This window comes from Podarcis vaucheri, assembly GCF_965113315.1.
Source record: "Podarcis vaucheri genome assembly, chromosome: Z".
Taxonomy (NCBI): Eukaryota; Metazoa; Chordata; class Lepidosauria; order Squamata; family Lacertidae; genus Podarcis; species Podarcis vaucheri.
Genome location: NC_138758.1, coordinates 34,846,574 through 34,865,308, shown reverse-complemented (window position 1 = coordinate 34,865,308; position 18,735 = coordinate 34,846,574). Strand labels below are relative to the sequence as shown.

Genomic DNA, 18,735 nt, shown 5'->3' with positions numbered 1-18,735 from the left:
CCTGCAGGAGGCAGAGATGGCCATCAGCTTGGATGGCTTGAAAACAGGATTAGACAAATTAATGGAGGAGGAGAAGGCAACTATCAATGGCTACTAGCCATGACGTCTATGTTCTGCCTCCACTGACAGAGGTGGTACGCCTCCAAATACTAGTTGCTAAGAACTGCAGGTGGGCAGAGTGCTGTTGCTTCCAGGACCTGCTTGTGGGCTTCCCACAGGCATCTGGTTGGCAACTGTGAAAACAGGATGCTGGACTACTTGGGCCATTGGCTTGATCCAGCAAAGTTCTACTTACGCTCTGAAATTCAGGCATTCTCTGCAGCAGACCCTAAGCTGCAGCGCTACCTCCCCCACAGAGATGCGCCTGGCATCAGGGTCGCTGTGAGGATAGAGGGGTGTGTGTGCAGAGACGTGTAAACACCAACCAGAGCTCTTTGGAGAAAAAGCGGGGCAGAAATTTGGTAAAACAAATAAATAAATATTGGAAGCTTTCATTTTTTCGCATTGTAGTTTTTGCCTTCTTACTTTATGGCTGAATCATTGAGTTGTTTGTTGGATTATTTTTTTACATTGTAGTTTTGTTTTGTTTGTTTTTACTTTATGACAGATTCATTAAGTTGTTTATTGCACCCATGGGGGCTTTTTTTGTAATTTTTGAATATTGTTGTTTTTATGTTTATTTTTATACTTCATTCCCCACTCTAAGATTGAAGAGCAGGCTTCAAATACTGTAAATGAATGAACGAATGAATGAATGAATGAATGAATGAATGTACACCACCCATCTGACTGGGTTGCCCCAGCCACTGTGAGCAGCTTCCAGTGGATATGAAAACATAATAAAACATGGGTAGGCAAACTGGCCAGATCCAGCCCTATCACCTTCTAAATCTGGCCCGTGAACAATCCGGGAATCGGCGTGCTTTTACATGAGTAGAATGTGTGCTTTTATTTAAAATGCATCTCTGGGTTGTTTGTGGGGCATAGGAAATCATTCATTATTTTTTTCCAAAACATAGTCCGGGCCCTGATATAGTCCGGTCTGAGGGACAGTGGACCAGCCCCCTGCTGAAAAAGTTTGCTGACCCCTGTAATAAAACATCAAACATTAAAAACTTCCCTTTCCAGGGAGGTTTTTGCCTTCAGATGTCTTCTAAAAGTCAGATAGTTGTATACTTCCTTGACATCTGATGAGAAGGCGTTCCTTAAGGTGGGCACCATTACTGAGAAGGCCCTCTACCTGGTTTCCTGTAACCTCACTTCTCACAGTAAGGGAACTGCCAGAAGGCCCTCGGAGCTGGACCTCAGTGTCCAGGCTGAATGACAGAGATGGAGACGCTCCTTCAGGTCATATCAGAAATATAACAAATCATCATCATACTCTCTGGCACAGCCAGCAGATAGCGCCTCCACAGGCCTCTCCAGAAATCTAATTACATTTTTTTCCCCTTTCCCTTTACCCTTTACCTGCTGTGTGCCAGGTGGTCCCTGAGGTCAACCGGTCCCTTTCTAGTAAGACAACGTTAGTCATCCCCATCTTAGCAAGATGATAGGTGGTCTGGCACCCTAAGCTGCCTCCGCCCACCACCACCACGTCAGCAGATGCTGGGACTGGCTTGGTGGGCCCTTGGCCCTGAGGGGCCTCTTCCTTCAAGGTCTTCTGGTAAGGGACACTCTTTTCAGTCTGCTGGCCTGTCGTCTTGCTGCTAAAGAGTCGTATGTGTCGCCAGGGACATGGCGGTTGGAAGGAAGAGGCAATTCGAAATGCCTGCTTCAAGGTGGCCATGGCGATCTGGAGAAGAAAGAAAAGGCGTTGATGCAACTCGCCAGTCTATGGAGTCGAAATCCTTCTCTTTAACAAATGGGTGCTTATCATTCCCAAGTCAATGTGTTTAGCCTGAGGATAGCAGAAGCGAACACTGCTTTCTTCCTGTAGTGATGAGGGTGTTAGAAGCAGTTGCAAAGGAAAGGTGATGGAGAGGAGGAAGAAGAGAAACTTCAACTTGGGTGCTTTTCCACTTACATCATTCGCATGGTCATTTAAAGGGTTGGGGTGCTGTAAAATCATACATTCAGGTGCCTAAAATTACCCAGCTGCACCTCTGTTTCTCTCTGAGGAACCCCAACAAGCTTAAGAAAAAAACCGAATCCCCCAGAACACATTCTCAAAAACACTGCTCCATATTAAATGAACTACTGTATAAATGAGGCAACTAAACTCATATTCAGGTTTTAACTTGTATTGTACTAGACACCTCTTAATTGTGTGTCTTCATTTGGCCAAGCCCTGGGGCAATTCAATTTTGGATAGCAGGGTTGCGGGGAGGGGTGTGTGGAAGGGTGGTTCTAGTTGCTGGAGGGTCAGGACTTTGGGTGTGTCTTTACTTCATCTGAACTTCAAGCTAGAGAGTCTGCAGGAAGCAGAGGAGGTTCTGTCTCTGCACAGGGAGAGGGAAGAGATGCCTAGACTGCTCGACATGCAGAAGCAGAATTCAAAGTCTCCCTGCTTGAAACCCTGGAGAACTGCTGCCAGACATTGCTGACAACACAGTGGTACCTTGGGTTACAGACGCTTCCGGTTACAAACGCTTCAGGTTACATATTCTGCTAACCCAGAAATAGTACCCCGGGTTAAGAACTTTGCTTCAGGATGAGAACAGGAATCGTGCAGCGGTGGCGCAGTGGCAGCAGGAAGCCCCATTAGCTAAAGTGGTGCTTCAAGTTAAGAACAGTTTCAGGTTAAGAACGGACCTCCAGAATGAATTAAGTTCTTAACCCAAGGTACCAGTGTACTGAGCAATGTGAACCCCAATGGTTTGGACTCTGCAAAAAGCAGCTTCCAGTGTTTTGATAAGAGTTCTGCTATGCTTTTCATTAATCATCCATTTGCTTTTATCCTGCCTCTCATTTAGAAAATCTATTATTATTACTGGGTTATATCCAATGTTTGTACTACCTTTAATTGAAATTAATGGCATGACTCACTTAGGCCCATGAATTTTAATGGGTCTGCTTCAAGCGAGACAATCTATTATTATTTCATTTATATCCCACCTTTGTTGCCAAGAGCCAGCGGTTAGGAGCTTTGGACTTGCATATGAGAGCTGGCCTGGTTTTATTTCACTGCTCCTAATTCCAAGCTCCAGTGTGCACATCCCCACCCCCTCCAGGCTCCTCCACTATTCCATCAGAGTGAGTTTCTTGGAATGCTGCACAGTCAACAAATTCCTCTGTCAAGCAGGCTTGAATCTCTGCTTTTGCAGTAGGGACCTGAGACACTCATTTGCAACACACACAAACCCTTTCCAATAGATGAAACCTTGCTTGAAAAATAGTAATTTTCCAACACAGCTCTCTGGTATGAATATAAACACCACAGCTTGAAAGAGACAGGATAGAACAGGGCAAATGCTTAAAATACACATTCCCATGCAATGTAGGAATTTCAGCTATAATATCCATGACAAAAGGCCACCCAACCTCTAAAAACCTCCAAGGAAGGAGATTCCACCACCTCCTGAGGGAGTTCATTCCACTGCCTAACAGCTCTTACTGTCAGAAAGTTCTTTCTGAAATTGTTGGTACAGGTTCTACCATCCAGAGCAGTAGAAAACAAACTTGTTCCATCTTCCATATAGCAGCCCATTGGATATTGGAAGATGGCTATCATATCTCCTCCTCTATTCCAGGCTAAACATCCCCAACTCCCTCAACCATTCTTCATAAGGCTTGGTTGCCAGACCCTCAATCATCTTGGTCGCCCTCCTCTGCACACCTTCCAGCTACTCAATATCCTTCTTAAATTGTGATGCCCAAAAGTGGACACAGTACTCCATGTGTGGTCTGACCAAGGCAGAATAGAGCAGTACTATGACTTCCCTGTTGATGCAGCCTAGAATGTATTAGCTTTCCTTGCTGCTGCATCTCACTGTTGACTCGTGTTCAGTTTGTGGTCTACTAAGATTCCAAGATCTTTTTCATATGTACTACTCACAAGCCAGTGTCCCCCGTCTTATATTGGTGCATTATATATGCTTGCTTACTGAGACATATATAAAAAGCTGACTTAGGTAAAGGTAAAGGGACCCCGGACCATTAGGTCCAGTCGTGGCCGACTCTGGGGTTGCGGGGCTCATCTCGCTTTATTGGCCGAGGGAGCTGGCGTACAGCTTCCGGGTCATGTGGCCAGCATGACTAAGCCGCTTCTGGCGAACCAGAGCAGCGCACGGAAACGCCATTTACCTTCCCGCTGGAGCGGTACCTATTTATCTACTTGCACTTTGACGTGCTTTCGAACTGCTAGGTGGGCAGGAGCAGGGACCGAGCAACGGGAGCTCACCCCATCACGGGGTTTCGAACCGCCGACCTTCCGATCGGCAAGCCCTAGGCTCTGTCTAAACCACAGAGCCACCCGTGTCCCTTCATAAAAAAGAAAAGCTGACTTACAACAGGTCAAAAATAATAGACTTCTTCATGCAACAAAGAGTTATGGAACTTGCCTGCAGGAGGCAGTGATGGCCACCAACTTGGACAGCTTTAAAAGAGGATTAGCCCCATTCATGAAGAATAAGGCTATCATGCTTTACACAGTTGATGCATGGAACACAAAACATCCACTTCATGCACAGCTCATATGCATGCCAAACACCACCCTCAAATGCAACATAAAGGAAAGTCAGCTCCATCCTGTTTACCTCTGAAGTCAGGTTGCTGCCGGACTCTTCTCTCTGGCTGCTAGGAATGCCGGGCTGGGCTGTCAACCACGCTGCTATTACACAAAAAAATTAAGCAAGAGTTGAAAGAAGACACCAGATCAGAAGTGAAGGCAGCAGCTGCTGCTGCTATTGGCCAGGGGCTGCTAGTCCCAGAGTCCAGTCAGTGCATTTCTGGGAATGTGGAGTGACGTGTACACAGCTCATGTGCATGGGCATAGCCAAGGGGGAGCAGGCAGGGGCAGCTGCCCACCCCAACCAATAAAAATCTATAAAAATGCATGGCTAACTGAGGTTCTCCCCTGCCAAAAAAAGGCCTGCCCCCCCCTAACAAAAATCCTGGCTATGCCCATGCTCAGGTGGATATATCCTGCCTCAGAAGAAGAAGCTCCATCTGTGCATCTGTGCTCATTTGGGCAGCAAGCTTTGGCAGAGTCTGGCTTGAAATAGAATCACATAATTCTATGCTCCAATGGGCAAGCACAGATGTTTTTGGCACAATTAACAAAACGAGGGCATGCCTTGCATTGAACTTTGCACAGTACTAACTTGTGGGATTTGTTGATAGAAAATCTGTTGTCAGTGGCAGCACCGGGGGGCGGGGTAGAATTCATGTGGGCACAGCAGGGCAAAGTATATTTGTAAACTAACAGCATGTGTTAATAACCAGCAATGTAAGTAGCAATTTTTGGGGGAAGCGAATTCCTTGTTTAGGATGGTATTGGCCCCCCCAATGCCACACATGTTTGTTTTATGTTTGCCATACATCTGTTTGCCATTTCCTGGACGTATACAGAATACTGCAGTCAGCAGCAGCGTCTGGGCTGAAATAGGTTTTTTTAAAAAATAAAATAAAAAATAAAATAATTAATAACTAATGTCCAGGAAAATCCGGACATATGGCAAAAAAAGCTCAACAATTTTTTGTTTGATGGTTGTTTAAAGAAACATCAGACAATATCATGCTGGAGGAGAGGGGGCAGCTGAATGGATCTCCCCCCCCAAAAAAAAGAAAATACATTGGGGAGATATTTGGGGCAGAAGTAGATTTCACAGGAACAGACTTATAAATGGCAGTTAATCCAAGTCTGCAAAGTGAATATTTATGCGTTTCCAAAGCTTTATACATAGCACTGGTCAGGTTTTCTAGATATTCTTTTTTTATATCACACCTTTTCCTCCACGGAGCACAAAGCGGCGAACATGGTTCTCCCCCTCTCCATGCTACCTTCACAACAACCCTGCGATGAAGGGCTAGGCTGAGACAGCGACTGGCCCAATGCCACCCAGTGAGAGTCATGCTGCTGAGTTCGGGATTTGAACCCCTGGTCTCTCCCAACGGTCTACTCTAACCACAGCTACATCAGCCTTCCAATGTACATAGCCACTTTTACAGAGCTCTCTGCCCCACCGAGCTTACAATCAATTTGTTTCAGAACTGGAAGGAGACAACCGAAGGAGAAGAAGAAGAAGGAAAGGCAACCAGCAGCAGAAGAAAGAGAAAGAGAAAGAGAAAAAGAGAAAGAAAAAAAGAGAAAGAGAGAAAGAGAAAGAAAGAGAAAGAGAGAGAGAGAGAATGCAAGTGGCAGTGCACGCGTAAGTGTTCGTGTGTGAGAGAGAGGATTATACCTTTGCTTCTTTCTGAGCTCTTTCAACACCACCACACTTCTCTCCCGCGCCAGCAAACGAGGCAACTTTACAGCCAGAACCCTGAAATTCCTTGTAAGAACAATCAAATGTGGGCAGTGTCGGCTAGCTGGGCTCTTATTGGACAAGAGACTGGAGAGGGAGGGGTTTGCCACAGTGCAGCTGAGGAAGGAGGGGCTGACTGTGTTGAAACTGGGTTAAAGAGCCAGACCTACCATAGGGGAAAGAGGGATCACCTTCCGAGCTCTACTTTTGCACATTGCGATATTCTGTCGGTTGTAGGCTGTGCATTTTCTGAGCTCTGCAAAAAACCCTGTGCACCAATTAAGGAGGAGACTTTTCCTTTCAATAACGTTTCCTTTATTGTATTTGTGAAAAGTATTTCTATTCCACCCCCTTACAAAATATTAGGGAGCTGTCCAGCAAGGTAAAAAAAAATTAAAAGCAGTGTGAAGCAAGTCTTGAAAACGGCTGGCTAGACGAAAAATCGTTTTAAACAACTGCCTATGTCTGTCAATGTAAGCGAAAGGGAAAAGTTAGAGGCTGCTAGCCGCGTCTCTGCAGGAAGAGTGTTCTATGCAGCATGGGAACAACAACACCAAACACAGGGCTCCCACGGAAGGTGGGATTGGGCCCTCTTAACAGGGCGGATGACTAACTTGTAAACCGCTTAGAGGTTTTACTACAATCAAGTGATAAACGTTCTTGAATAAACACATAAATGAAATAATTACCTCCAAGCAGAGCTTTGTGGCACAATAAAGGGCTATCAGTCTTGCAAGCAAAGGGAAAGTTCAAAGTTTCAGAATTTATTTATTTATAAGAATAATTATATTCTGCCATTCATAAAAGAAATCAAAGCTGTTTAAAATAGCAGCACCATCCCGATACAATAAAAATGAATGTAAAATATATCCTCTCAGGTGTGTGCATTAGCTTTCTGGAATAGAAAGGGTTTCAGCAGAAGGCGCCTGCAGGATTGGGCATGTGAGCCTGCCAATGTTTTCCAAAAGGAGCTGAATTCAGGGCCTTCTCACTGCTTGCCCCCAGACTTTGGAACTCCCTCTCGAAGCCAGACCGGCCTTTTCCTTGTTGTCCTTTGACTGGCAGGTGAGGATTTTCTTGTTCCAACAAGAGCAATAATTGACTACTATAATGAAAGAGCTGTGCTGTGCTGTTTTTATTGTAATTTTCTATATGTTTATAATAGTCTGTGTAAAAATTAGTGTGCACATGCAGGGCAGTGGAGAGGAAAAAACAAAATTAAGAACAGAAGCAGAAATATTGTGTTATTGGGGTACAGGAAAGCAAGAAACTCACAGCACAGGACATACATACAGACGTGGTCCTTTCCTGCAACCTTCTTCCTGCCCCCATAAAGCTAGGTGACTCTTAAGGAAGAAGGGGGTTGCGGGGGGGGGGGAGAGGTAAAAAACAAGAGGGAGGAGGGACGTTGGAGTGTAAGGATAGAGAAACACAGATGGCACTCCCCATTTTCAGGGTTATTTTTACATCTTTCCATATAGGACTGGGGGGACTCTAAAAATGGAGGAAGGTGCTGGTGGGATTTTTTTGGGTGAGAGGGGGGCCTTACAAAAAGGCAGAAAAAAAGTTACAGGAGGGGACACACATACACTTCCAAGCGTGCACATCATCCAGCTGTTTTGCTGTTTTCTTGCATTTCTCAATCCCTCTGTGTAAAACCACGGAGATGTTTGTTTGTTTGGTTGGTTGGTTGGTTTGGTTGTGTGGGGGAGAGATGTTATTAAGATAAACAGTAGCAGCTAGCAGGCACCATTCAAAATCCTCAGATGCTGCTCGGAAGAGGACCCGGGAGATGCGAGGAATAGAGATAAAAGCAGCTGCTTCTGCATATATGTTTTCATTTTATCTTTAAAGCGGGGCAGCGGGTTTTTTGTTTTTGATTTTAAGAGAGAGATGCAGGAAGACACGGACTGCAAGTAAATTAAGGGAAGGAAAGAAAGGAGGGAAGGAAAGCTGCAGGTCCCCATAACAGTCCTCAAGTTTCCCCAAGGAGCTGCAGCTCACCGGTTGAAAACCGATGGTTTATTATGCTATGGTCTTAAAGCCTTCAGGCATTAACTAGAGCTAAGTGTCCTGGACTGACTGGATGAAGAGGAGTGGTGGGAGGCACCAGTTGGGGAAGCCCCAAAGGAAATCCCAGAGAAGGAAGGCTCAGAGCCCGGGGACTGGCGGTGGGACACTGAGGAGACGTCAGAGGAGGAAGATTGAGAGGGCCTGCTGGATACTGAAGGGACAACAGGGTTCAGTGAGCAGAAGGAACCTGTGACAGGGAGAAGTTCGGATTCTGAGGCTGAGGCAGAAGGGAAGGAGTGTCAAGGGACTGCTGAAGAATCCAGAGAAGCTCCTCTCCCTGATGATCTCCAGGAATGCACAGGATAATGAGGAGGGCAGAACAGGGACCGGAGGTGGTCAGACACCGTTTGAGACTTCTTGGGAAACATCTGGGAGAGCAGTCATCTTAGGAGGGGTAGAAGGCAGGCACCTTCAGCCCTGGCAACTGCTCTATAGTGGCAAGACCGTCTGGGAAGTGTTGCTGAGTTACATGTTTGTTCTTTGCATAAAGAGTTAACTTCTCATTGTGTGAGATTGCATGGGGAAAATATGGAATAACAGATACAATCTTGCTTAAAATGCATATAGGAAGTGCAGTGTAAGCGATGGAAATCAATCAATGAAATTTTATTATTATTTTCATATTGAGATATTTGTAGAATAAATTTGGAAGAAACTCTTCCAACTTTTCTTCTTCTTTTCTCTTTATTTTTTCTTCTTTTTTCTCTTTTGTTCCTTTTTCATGTATATGTGCCTATTTGAAGTGTATATGTGTGTATGTATTTGCAGTGTTTTGCTTATATTTTTGTAACAATTATGTTAAATAAAATTTAAATTAAAAAAAAACTTCACTTACAAAGGATATCTGTTTCCTTTATTGCTGACCTGCATCTGACTCTAGCCCTGATACGAAGCATGCTGGTTATATGAGGCTGATATTTATACCACAAATTTTAAGAGGGAGGGGGAGGTTAGGTTGGTAACACAGCCCCTGTGTTGCATGCAGAAGGACCCATGTTTAGTCCTGGGCAATTCCGGGGGGGGGGGGGGGAGAGACCTCTGCCTGAAAGTCTGTAGAGCTGCTGCCAGTCAGTGTAGATAATATTGAGCTAGATGTACCTGACTCTGTAGAAAGCAGCTTCTTAGGTGGCTGCTTCCCTGGCAGCAAGACCTCTTGAACTCTATGATCAAGTGAGCAACCTAAGAAGTACCTGGCAGAGGTAGCCTCCACACTGTTGCCTGTTCTCTCCAGTCTTTCACAAGGGGCTTGGCCTGAAAGGGAGAATTTCTCTCTCTCTCTCTCTCTCTCTCTCTCTCTCTCTCTCTCTCACACACACACACACACACACACACACAACTCTGTCTCAGTGTGTACTCAGAAGTGACCTATCTAGATAAGGATATGGTTATTTCTTGCGTGTTTCATAACTCTGTGGCTCCTATATGATCTGCCCAATCACCAGCATGAGCAAGCAGTTACCAAAGGGTGATTGGTTGAAGGGTGATTGGATAGCAGAGCAGGTAGAAGAGATACCCACCCTCCCTGCTTTAACTCATGCAGGATTCTTGGCAGTAGCTGACAGAGAGAGAGAGAGAGAGAGTTCTGAGAACCAGATGGAGATATCTGGAGGACCATTTTTGCCCCTGAACCTGAGATTTAGTTTGGGGTGCTTTTCATTAGGGAAAAACACCAAAAGGGGCAGGCACTGTGGTGAAAACCAGCATTCATATCAGAAGAGAAATTGTTTCATAGATTACATATCTGTTTGGAGTGTCAGACTGGAGAAATCAATAGTTCAGACACCTGACACACGAGTTGGTTGAGGGTCTCTCTTTGCTGAAGTTGCAGCACTGAAGTGACCCTTCCAGGACACAAGCCTGGGCAGTGTGTGTGGAGCTCATGGGCTGCCCAGATGCCCAGATCCCCCTCTTGGGCTCGCCGTTGGGGTCCAAAGGAAAGCAGGACAATATGTTTGGCCCCAACTTGGCTACAGGAGTTGCTCAAAGGAGGCATACAAGGTGCCAGCCAACCGCTTTAGGTACTCCACTCCAGATTTGTGGCGGAAATGTGGGATACAAATGTAAAATAAAATAAGTGAGGAGCATATGATGTTTTTACTCAGGTGCTACTGGGGAGTTTTGTCTGATGCAAATCAACAGTTCAGCATTTCTTCAGGAGAACATGGAAGTTTATTTATATAGCTACCTCCATTGGAAATTTGGTTTTAAGTGTTTGCCATTAAACTTCAGTGTGGAGGTGGCAAAAATATCTCTCTTTGGCCTTACTAAAAATGCATTTCTCTCTCAAATCTTTTGCAAAGGGTCTGAGAGGGAGAGAATTTGGCACATAACCCTGTCTTCTGTATCCAAACCCTGCCAGCTGTGGGAAGACAGGGACCTTCAGTGTCCACAACTGCCTCATAGAGGTATGACCTACTGAGAAGAGTTGCTGTGTTCATTAGGCCTGGCACTCATGAGCAGACCTTGTTTCTTCTAAGGAAGAGTAAACTTCACTTGCTCTGTGTGATTTATTGCTGGGTCGCTTCTGACACCATCTAAAGGGTTGGGGGACATTCCATGGTCTATGGTCACCCAGCTTACCCCTGTTGTCTGAGGAAACCCCCAGCAAGCTTAAGAGAAACACCAGGATCTCCTAGAACACTTTTTCAAAAAACAGCTCTCTGTATTGAGGCCACTAAATCCACCACGTTTTAAATTGTATGCACCAAATGTCTCCTAAATCAGTGTCTCCTTTTGGCCAAGTCTAGAGGCAACACAATTTTGCAGAGGAGGGTTTGAAGAAAAAATAATAATCTGTGGCTCTAGTTGCTGAAGCCTCATAGGGGGATGCCTCTTTTAAATAGATGCATTCTTCCATTTATTGTATGCAACAGAATCATGGAATTGTAGAGTTGGAAAGGACCCCAAGGGTCATCTAATTCAAGAATGCTACTTCTTAAAGTAGGATTATTGGCCATGACGGCTGCAGCTGATATTAGGTGAAATCCAATAAATATGGTTCCCCACCCCTGATGTAAGAGGTGGCACTCCACTTTCACAAGAGAGTGCTTCTTTTAAAATAGGGACTTTTTCCCATTTCCTGCATGCAAGAGGAGAAATGCTGCCTCTTAGATCAGGGCTAGGGCAGGTGTGGCCCTCCAGATATTGCTGAACTAGAACTCCTATCATCCGTGACTATTAGCCATACTGGCTGCTGGAAGCCTGGCTATATATGGAGGGCACCATGTTGCCTCCCATATCCCACAACTGTGCCAGGATTCTGAGAAAGACACGCAGGTGATGGGAGCATCCATCTATGTGTCTCAAGCAGCAGCTCTGCCATTCCTGTTTGCCTGACAATCACAATTGCAAATGGATTGTCAGTTCCTCTCCCCATCTATAAACCAGACTTCACATGACCTTATATAATCTCCCATCTTCCATCCGGCCCCAGTTCAGGGGTAGTGCAAAAAGAACCAAACGAGAGCAAACAAATCAGGGAATTTACATATTCTTTTTTTGTCCATTGGTACAATTATTTTAAAAATGTTTTTTCTTCTTCAAAACCAACTAAAATATATGTACAATATTCTCACCACATCATCATCATCATCATTAAAGAAAACTTCCTTTCTTATTCACAAATATATATTGTGGTGACAAAGTGGGTCCATAATTAATTACAAACGAAATAATCCCTTAGATTGGGGGAGGGGAATATTACATCAGTAAACAAACATACAAAAGAAGAAGAAAACCCAGCCCCCTCCAACCCAACCCACCATCCCTTTCTTCCCCCACCCCAAGAAATGCTTTTATTTTTTTCTCAGAATTCAGCACAGAAGGCAGCAAAGGCATTTCAAGAGAGAGGTGAGCGCTGCTCCGGTTTCATTTTTGAAGGAAGTATGATTTGCCTTCACTGAGAGGTAAGCAACCAACAACCCTTAGTTATTTCATTATTCTGGCAGAATACCCACGCACATCTTATTGGAAGCAAATCCTACAAGGAAGCCTGACGGCTGAAGGTGCACAAAAGTAGGAGTTCAAAGGTGCTTCAGTTTATGCTTTGCTGGCTTCTCTGGGCTGCCCCCTGCAGCAAGTTCCAAGATCAGTTTTTTTGCATTTGGTAACAGTTATGGATCAAAGAGGCACCCAGAGGCAGGAGACGTTGGTTCATTGGGGCACAGCCCCACCAACCCCTGGTCAGTCCTCATGCCTGTCATCTTCTTACTTTCAAGCCAGACTGGGATGGGGGTGGGGTACTGGCTATCAGCTTCCTCCTCTTCCTCCAAGCAGAGGAGGCATTGAATAGGCATTGAATAGGCATTTAAGAACATGGCTACACCCCCAAAGATTCATGGGAACTGTAGTTTCACCCTCACAGAACTGTACAGTGGTACCTTGGGTTACAGACACTTCAGGTTACAGACAACGCTAACCCAGAAATATTACCTCGGGTTAAGAACTTTGCTTCAGGATGAGAACAGAAATCGTGCGGCGGCAGCGGGAGGCCCCATTAGCTAAAGTGGTACCTCAGATTAAGAACAGTTTCAGGTTAAGAACGGATCTCTGGAACAAATTAAGTTCTTAACCCAAGGTACCACTGTACTTCCCAACAACCATAACAAACTACAGTCCCCACGATTCTTTGTGGGAGAAGCCATGCATGTTGAAATGTGCTTTGCATGAATGCAATGGATCAATCCTGTGCTGTCCTTGCAGAGCTCAGCAGGGATAGTAGGGATGACACTAGAATCAGCTGCCTCTGCCTGTCAATGCAGTCCCTAAATATATTATCTCTTAAGTGCACCAAGCACCTCTGGATGGGAAATGAACTTGGGGGGGGCAGGATTTAACTGCCGCTGATGGTGCAATCTGGGTAAACAGGGTGGGATATTAATTTAGAGAAATAAATTATTTTAAGGTGACGACTGAGCGAGACATGTTGAGTTTTAAGAAAACGAGTTGCATATTTTATTCAGAACTGACAGCCCTTATCAAATCCTAACCCTTAGGGTGACCAATGTTTGGACGTCAATGGGTGATTTAACACTTCTCTCTTTCCAAAAGAGCGAAAACTGTGAAATTTGCTGATTTCTCGATTGGGTGTGCCCCGAGGATGTTCTTGGACTCCAGCTCCCAGCAGCCTCCAGTAACCAGCATGGGATGATGGGAATTGTAGTCCAAGAACACATGGAGGACCCTAGGTCGGGTGGGGAAGGCTGCTGTGGAGCACAAGCCCCAGAGAACCAGTCTGACATCCCCCAATCACAAGGGAGAAAATCCACTCAGAGATGTGCAAGGGAGCATTTTTCAGAGCCACATTCCCTCATAGAGAACCTTCTAGGGAACACCTCACAGTGGTTGGCAGGGCCAGTAGTGGAAGCTGGTGGAGGGACAGATGCAAGTCTTACATTTCTATGGCAAGCTATATCCCAGCCATGAAAAAGGCAAGTGTTTGTATGTCCAACTTTCTCCATCCATTCACCCAAACAAGAGGCATTACCCCACTGCAAGGTGAGATATCCAGTCAGCCAAACCCACTTAAGGTGTGGAGCAAGCATTGTTAAATGGGGACAAGGGTGTGTGGATGTGGAGTGGCCTCTGGAACGAATTAAGAGGCTTAGATGGCCACTTTCAGCCCCCTGGGGTCTGAAATCCCCCACCCCTGCACTAAGAAATGAGGATCAATGTCACACTCCTTAAAAGTGAAGGAGAACCTGATGAACAAGGTCAGACGCAGGTGATGTCTGGGCAACCTTCCAGGAGTGACATTCTCAGGGTTCCTCCTCACCCAAATTGAGTGGGAAGTCCTTTTATGCCAACTGGGGAGGGAGTAATGCCTGAATGAGAACAACACAACCATGGCCCTGCCCCCAGACCCTGATTCATGCCTATTGAGTGTGTGAGATCAGTCCCACATACCATCCAAACTACGTCTGTAGTCTGTGAGAGGACTCCCTCCATTGTCCTAATGCCAGAGTCCCCAGAAGCCTTGTAGAAATCAGGACTCCCCTTCTCCATCGCTCCCCACCCAGGAACAAGAGACTCTCTCCAATTCCAGAGTTCCACCATGCCATCCCTGTGGTGGTTTTGGTCCAACCTTCACTAAACAGGTTTTGTAAATCACCCCTAAGCCATGTGTCACAGAAGGCTTCCCTCAGACGCCCCACAACTTTCCAGAAACACCACCCAACTTTGGATTTCAAAATCTTATGTACAAGTCAAGCCATCAATGAAAGATAAAGCTAAACTGTCTCTCCCAACCCCTCACCCACAGAAAGCACAAATGCGCAAAGAATCCCGTTCTGTTGCATGTCCATGTGCGTTTGTTTGCTTGTTTGCTTGCACCCCATTTGTTACAATGGGCCCAACAAGAGGCTTTTGTCTTAGTTGTTAGTGCCGGAAGAGGGACAGTCGCTTTTTCAGAGCCCCAGAAAAAGGGCTTGTTTTGGCTTTCCACTGGGCCAACTGCTGACAGCGCCTGGGAGCTCCAGACGTCACTGGACACCCTCTTCTTCAACGTAGGTCGAAGGGAACCAACCAATCTGTAGTGGGAGATGGAAAGCAGCAATTAAAAAACAACACCCAGAGTGAGACCCAGGTATCTATCCACTCTTAAGAAGGACCCAACTACCCATGTTAAAATGTAGAAGGACCCAGTTATCCCAAAAACCAGCACGCACTCTTCCATTGGTTTCTCCTTTCCACCAGCCCTGGTCCCCGCCTATCCGGCTGTAGATCTTCACAACGTCCCCTTCTCTCAACGAGAGCTCCCGCATGTCCCGCGCAGCGAAATTGTACCTCGCCACCGCCGTCCCTACGACCCGAGGTGTGAATACTGCAGGCAGACAAAGAAAGGAAGGATGGTTAGGAAGCATTGTGGTGCTTCACATCTGCCAGACTCTTTCATGAGCACAGCTGGACCGAGTTCAACCTGACCTCTTGCATCTGCTGTAAGAGCAAGGCAGCACAATTTCACCTTGTGCAGAGAAGCACATAGGCCTCATTTGAAATGTGTCACAGGACATTGTTAAATTGGTTTGTGCCTACTGCTCTGTGGGAATGGAATAAGATTCTTGGAATTTTTTTTGGCGGGGGGGGGACTGGCATGTGAATTAAGCCACTGATGAAGTGCTGTGCAGATCATACAGTGCTGGGGTGAGGAACCTTCTTCAGCCAGAGAGCTGCATTCCCTTGCAGACAAGCTTTCAGGGGCCACATTCCAGTAGCTGGTGGTTTGCCAAGGCCTAACACCAACGCATGCATCTCACCAACCCTGAGGACCCACACAATTAAAATGCACAGTCACAGTTCAAGGGAGCATTCCTACCAGGCAAAAGCAGTCAAGGAAGGTGTGAAGCAAGGCTGAGGTGAGGGGGGTGGCTCAGTGCGAGGGGTGGGTCTGGTGAGAGTCCCGAGGGCCAGACAGAGAGGTTTGGAGGGCTGCATTCAGTTTCTGGGCCTGAGGTTCCCCACCCCAATATTAGGTAATTCTCTTCTTTGCAATGTGGTCCTCATTCAAAATAGTTAAAACGTAATTACTGCAGAAAGGAAAACTTCGCCAATTTTTTAAAAAATTGCAAATGTGCTGGAAGAGGAGTGCTTTTTACAAACATACTTAAAAAAAAAAATCCCTGGTGAAGTCGCCCTGTGCTTTAATGCATCCATTCAGCAAGCAGAGGTTGAATTGCGTTCCATGCAGGCTGAAAAGTGTAGTCTGTCTAGACAGGCTTCTAAATGTGGGATCAGGAAAGGATGCAATGGATATGCCTCTGAAATGTGGCAATGAATGGGACACAGGGACAGCTTGTGTTTGGAGTCCAAGATGACACAGGATGAGTGCAAAGGCAGCAAAGGGAAACAATCCCACCAGGACATTCAATGCCCCACTGAAACAAATGGAAGGCGCATCAGGTCAGGACAGAGAATGCTGGTCAGGTATTTTTTTGCAAAGAGAAACATGGAGGTTTCCACAGCTATCCAGTAGGAAATTCAGCTCAGAGAGAGACTTGTGTTTTGATCCACCACAGTCCAATACTGCCACCAAGTTCTGGCTAAATGAAGTCGGAGGTGAGCTTTGGGGGAATTACTGGGCAGGGGAGAGGTGGAAATAGCTCCCCCCCCATAATTTATTGTGCATTTTCAGGGTCAGCCAATGATATTTTGCTGCCAGAAGCAAAGGACAAGAGGGTTGCCCCTCCCATGAAATGTACAGAAACGCCCTCCCAAGCCAGCTGTTTAGGAGGTACAAGCCAGATCATGTAGCACACAGAGATTTGTTCTGCAACTCCTTGCTGCTGTCTGACCACCCACAACTGCCTCACTCTGCCTAATGGTCAGGGATGACATGGGGGGGCACAGATCTACACCATAAATTTAGACCACAACCAACATATGTTTAAAGCACATGGCTTCCCTTGGCAACTGTAGTTTGTTAAGGGTGCATAATTTATTCATTTGTTGCATTTATTTATTGTATTATATCCCACCTGTTCCTCCATGGCTCTCTCCCCTCCTCATTTAATTCCCACAACACCTTGCGAGGTAGTTTAAGCTGAGAGGTGGTGGCTAGCTCCAAAGTCACCTGCAGTGAATGCCACAGCCGAGTGGGAGATTTGAACCCAGGACTCTGTGAGAGGAAACTACAGTTCCCAGGATTCTTGAGTGGGGGGAGCCATGTGTTTTAAATGTGCTTTGAATGCACATTAAAAGTTTGCTGTGGATCTGGCCAAGGACCGATGGGAAAGCCCTTTTCTCTTCCAAGTGCCCAATGGATGAATGTCTTCTGGTGGTGATGATGGAGATGGCAACATGCTGAAATTTCTCAGGCTACCACCAGAGGCCAAGTTCCTCTCTCTTTTCATGCACATATGTATACATACAGATATCTAGATATATATATACACACTAACAAACACATATGTATATATATATACCTGACCAGAAAGGAGTGGAGGCATTCTGAGAAGTGAAGTTGTGGCCCTGAGGACTGAGAAAGGAAAAATTGTAGGAAGCACAGGCAGCTGCAGAAAGGTCAGAGAGAGAGAAACAAAGCAACGGGAGAAAGGAAGGAAGGAAGAAAAGGGTCGGAAAACACAATTAACGAGGGAAATTAACAAAGGCGGGGAGAGAAAAACACGGCACACACCCAGTAAAAGCAAACTCAGAGCATGCAGAATTTTTTTTTTCATTCCCGCCCCCCAATAATGATAATAACTATGTTTTATTTTTGGGAATATCAAAACATTATCATTGGATCAGACCAAGGCTCATACAAAGAGCCTGGCTGCTGGATCAGGCCAATGGCCCATCCAGCCCAACATCGTGTTCTCACAGTGGCCATCCAGATATAGAGGCCTGTGGGAAGTCCGCAAAGCAAGACCTGAGCCCAACAGCATATCTCCCCTCCTGCAGTTTGCGGCAACTGGCGCTCAGAAGCATTGCTGCCTCTGGCTGTGGAGGCAGAGCATAGCTCATCTGCCCTCACAATTTGCCTGTTTTGGCCTGGAGCAAGGAAGAGGGGAGCCTGACTGCCTTTGACTGCTCTTAGGGGGCAGAGTGAGATACACACATCCCATAGGACCCACTCCCCACAAAGTATATAGCATGTTGGTAGCGACTAAGCCCCTGTAGGTTTTGGGGTTGCATGCAATGTTTGTCCCACTCCAAGCAAACCCACTGAAACTGATAGGCATGATTAACTTAGGTAGCTACGGCAATTTCAATGGGTCTACTTTGAGTGGAACTTGCTTGGATGCAATCCTTGGCCTGTGCCTTGCAAGCAGAGGGTTTGCTCTACTGTTGAACTAAGGACAGAACCCATAACTTCCCTGTCCTGGGTGTTTTTACTCTCAAGTGATTAAGAGAAACTGATTGAAGGAAGGGATTTCAACTTCCTTTTATTACCTGGTGACCGAGTCAAGGTTCTGGAGGTAGAGCGTTCCCGGGACTTGTAAGGGTATTTCAATGTTGTGTCCAGTTGTTTAAAACTCTCCTTGAGTGAGTGAGCTTGATAGTATTCAACAAGTTCCTACAAGGGGATGGAAGAAATTAAAACAAAAAGCAAAACTGTAAACTTCTTGGAAGAGGGTTCTCTAAATATACTTTAGCCACCAAGGCAGGCATACCCGGCCAAGTTCAAGGTGTTATTTTCAGTACACAGTCGAACCTTGGCTCCCAAATGCCGCAAACCCGGAAGTGAGTGTTCCAGTTTGCGAACACTCTTTGGAACCTGAACATCCAACGGGGCTTCTGCAGCTTCCGATTGGCTTCAGGA

General features: G+C 45.8%; 2 protein-coding genes across 4 annotated transcripts in view; both read right to left on the bottom strand.

The window, feature by feature from the left end:
- SARDH (sarcosine dehydrogenase) overlaps positions 1-6,439 on the bottom strand; it is a 51,075-nt gene extending 44,636 nt beyond the window's left edge. The window contains exons 1-3 of the mRNA XM_082207908.1: positions 6,342-6,439; positions 4,695-4,768; positions 1,468-1,792 (exon numbers count right to left, since the gene is read on the bottom strand). Of these exons, the coding sequence (XP_082064034.1) occupies positions 1,468-1,786 (319 nt within the window). The 5' untranslated portion in view covers positions 1,787-1,792; positions 4,695-4,768; positions 6,342-6,439. The remainder of the gene's footprint in view (positions 1-1,467; positions 1,793-4,694; positions 4,769-6,341) is intronic.
- Positions 6,440-14,778: 8,339 nt separating this feature from the next.
- VAV2 (vav guanine nucleotide exchange factor 2) overlaps positions 14,779-18,735 on the bottom strand; it is a 155,586-nt gene continuing 151,629 nt past the window's right edge. For 2 of the 3 annotated variants that reach the window (XM_082207911.1, XM_082207909.1), the window contains 4 exons: positions 18,366-18,489; positions 17,396-17,482; positions 15,143-15,297; positions 14,779-15,004 (listed from right to left, as the gene is read on the bottom strand). In XM_082207911.1, coding sequence (XP_082064037.1) covers positions 14,957-15,004; positions 15,143-15,297; positions 17,396-17,482; positions 18,366-18,489 — 414 coding nt within the window. In that variant the 3' untranslated portion in view covers positions 14,779-14,956. The remainder of the gene's footprint in view (positions 15,005-15,142; positions 15,298-17,395; positions 17,483-18,365; positions 18,490-18,735) is intronic. The other variant, XM_082207910.1, reaches the window with a different exon arrangement.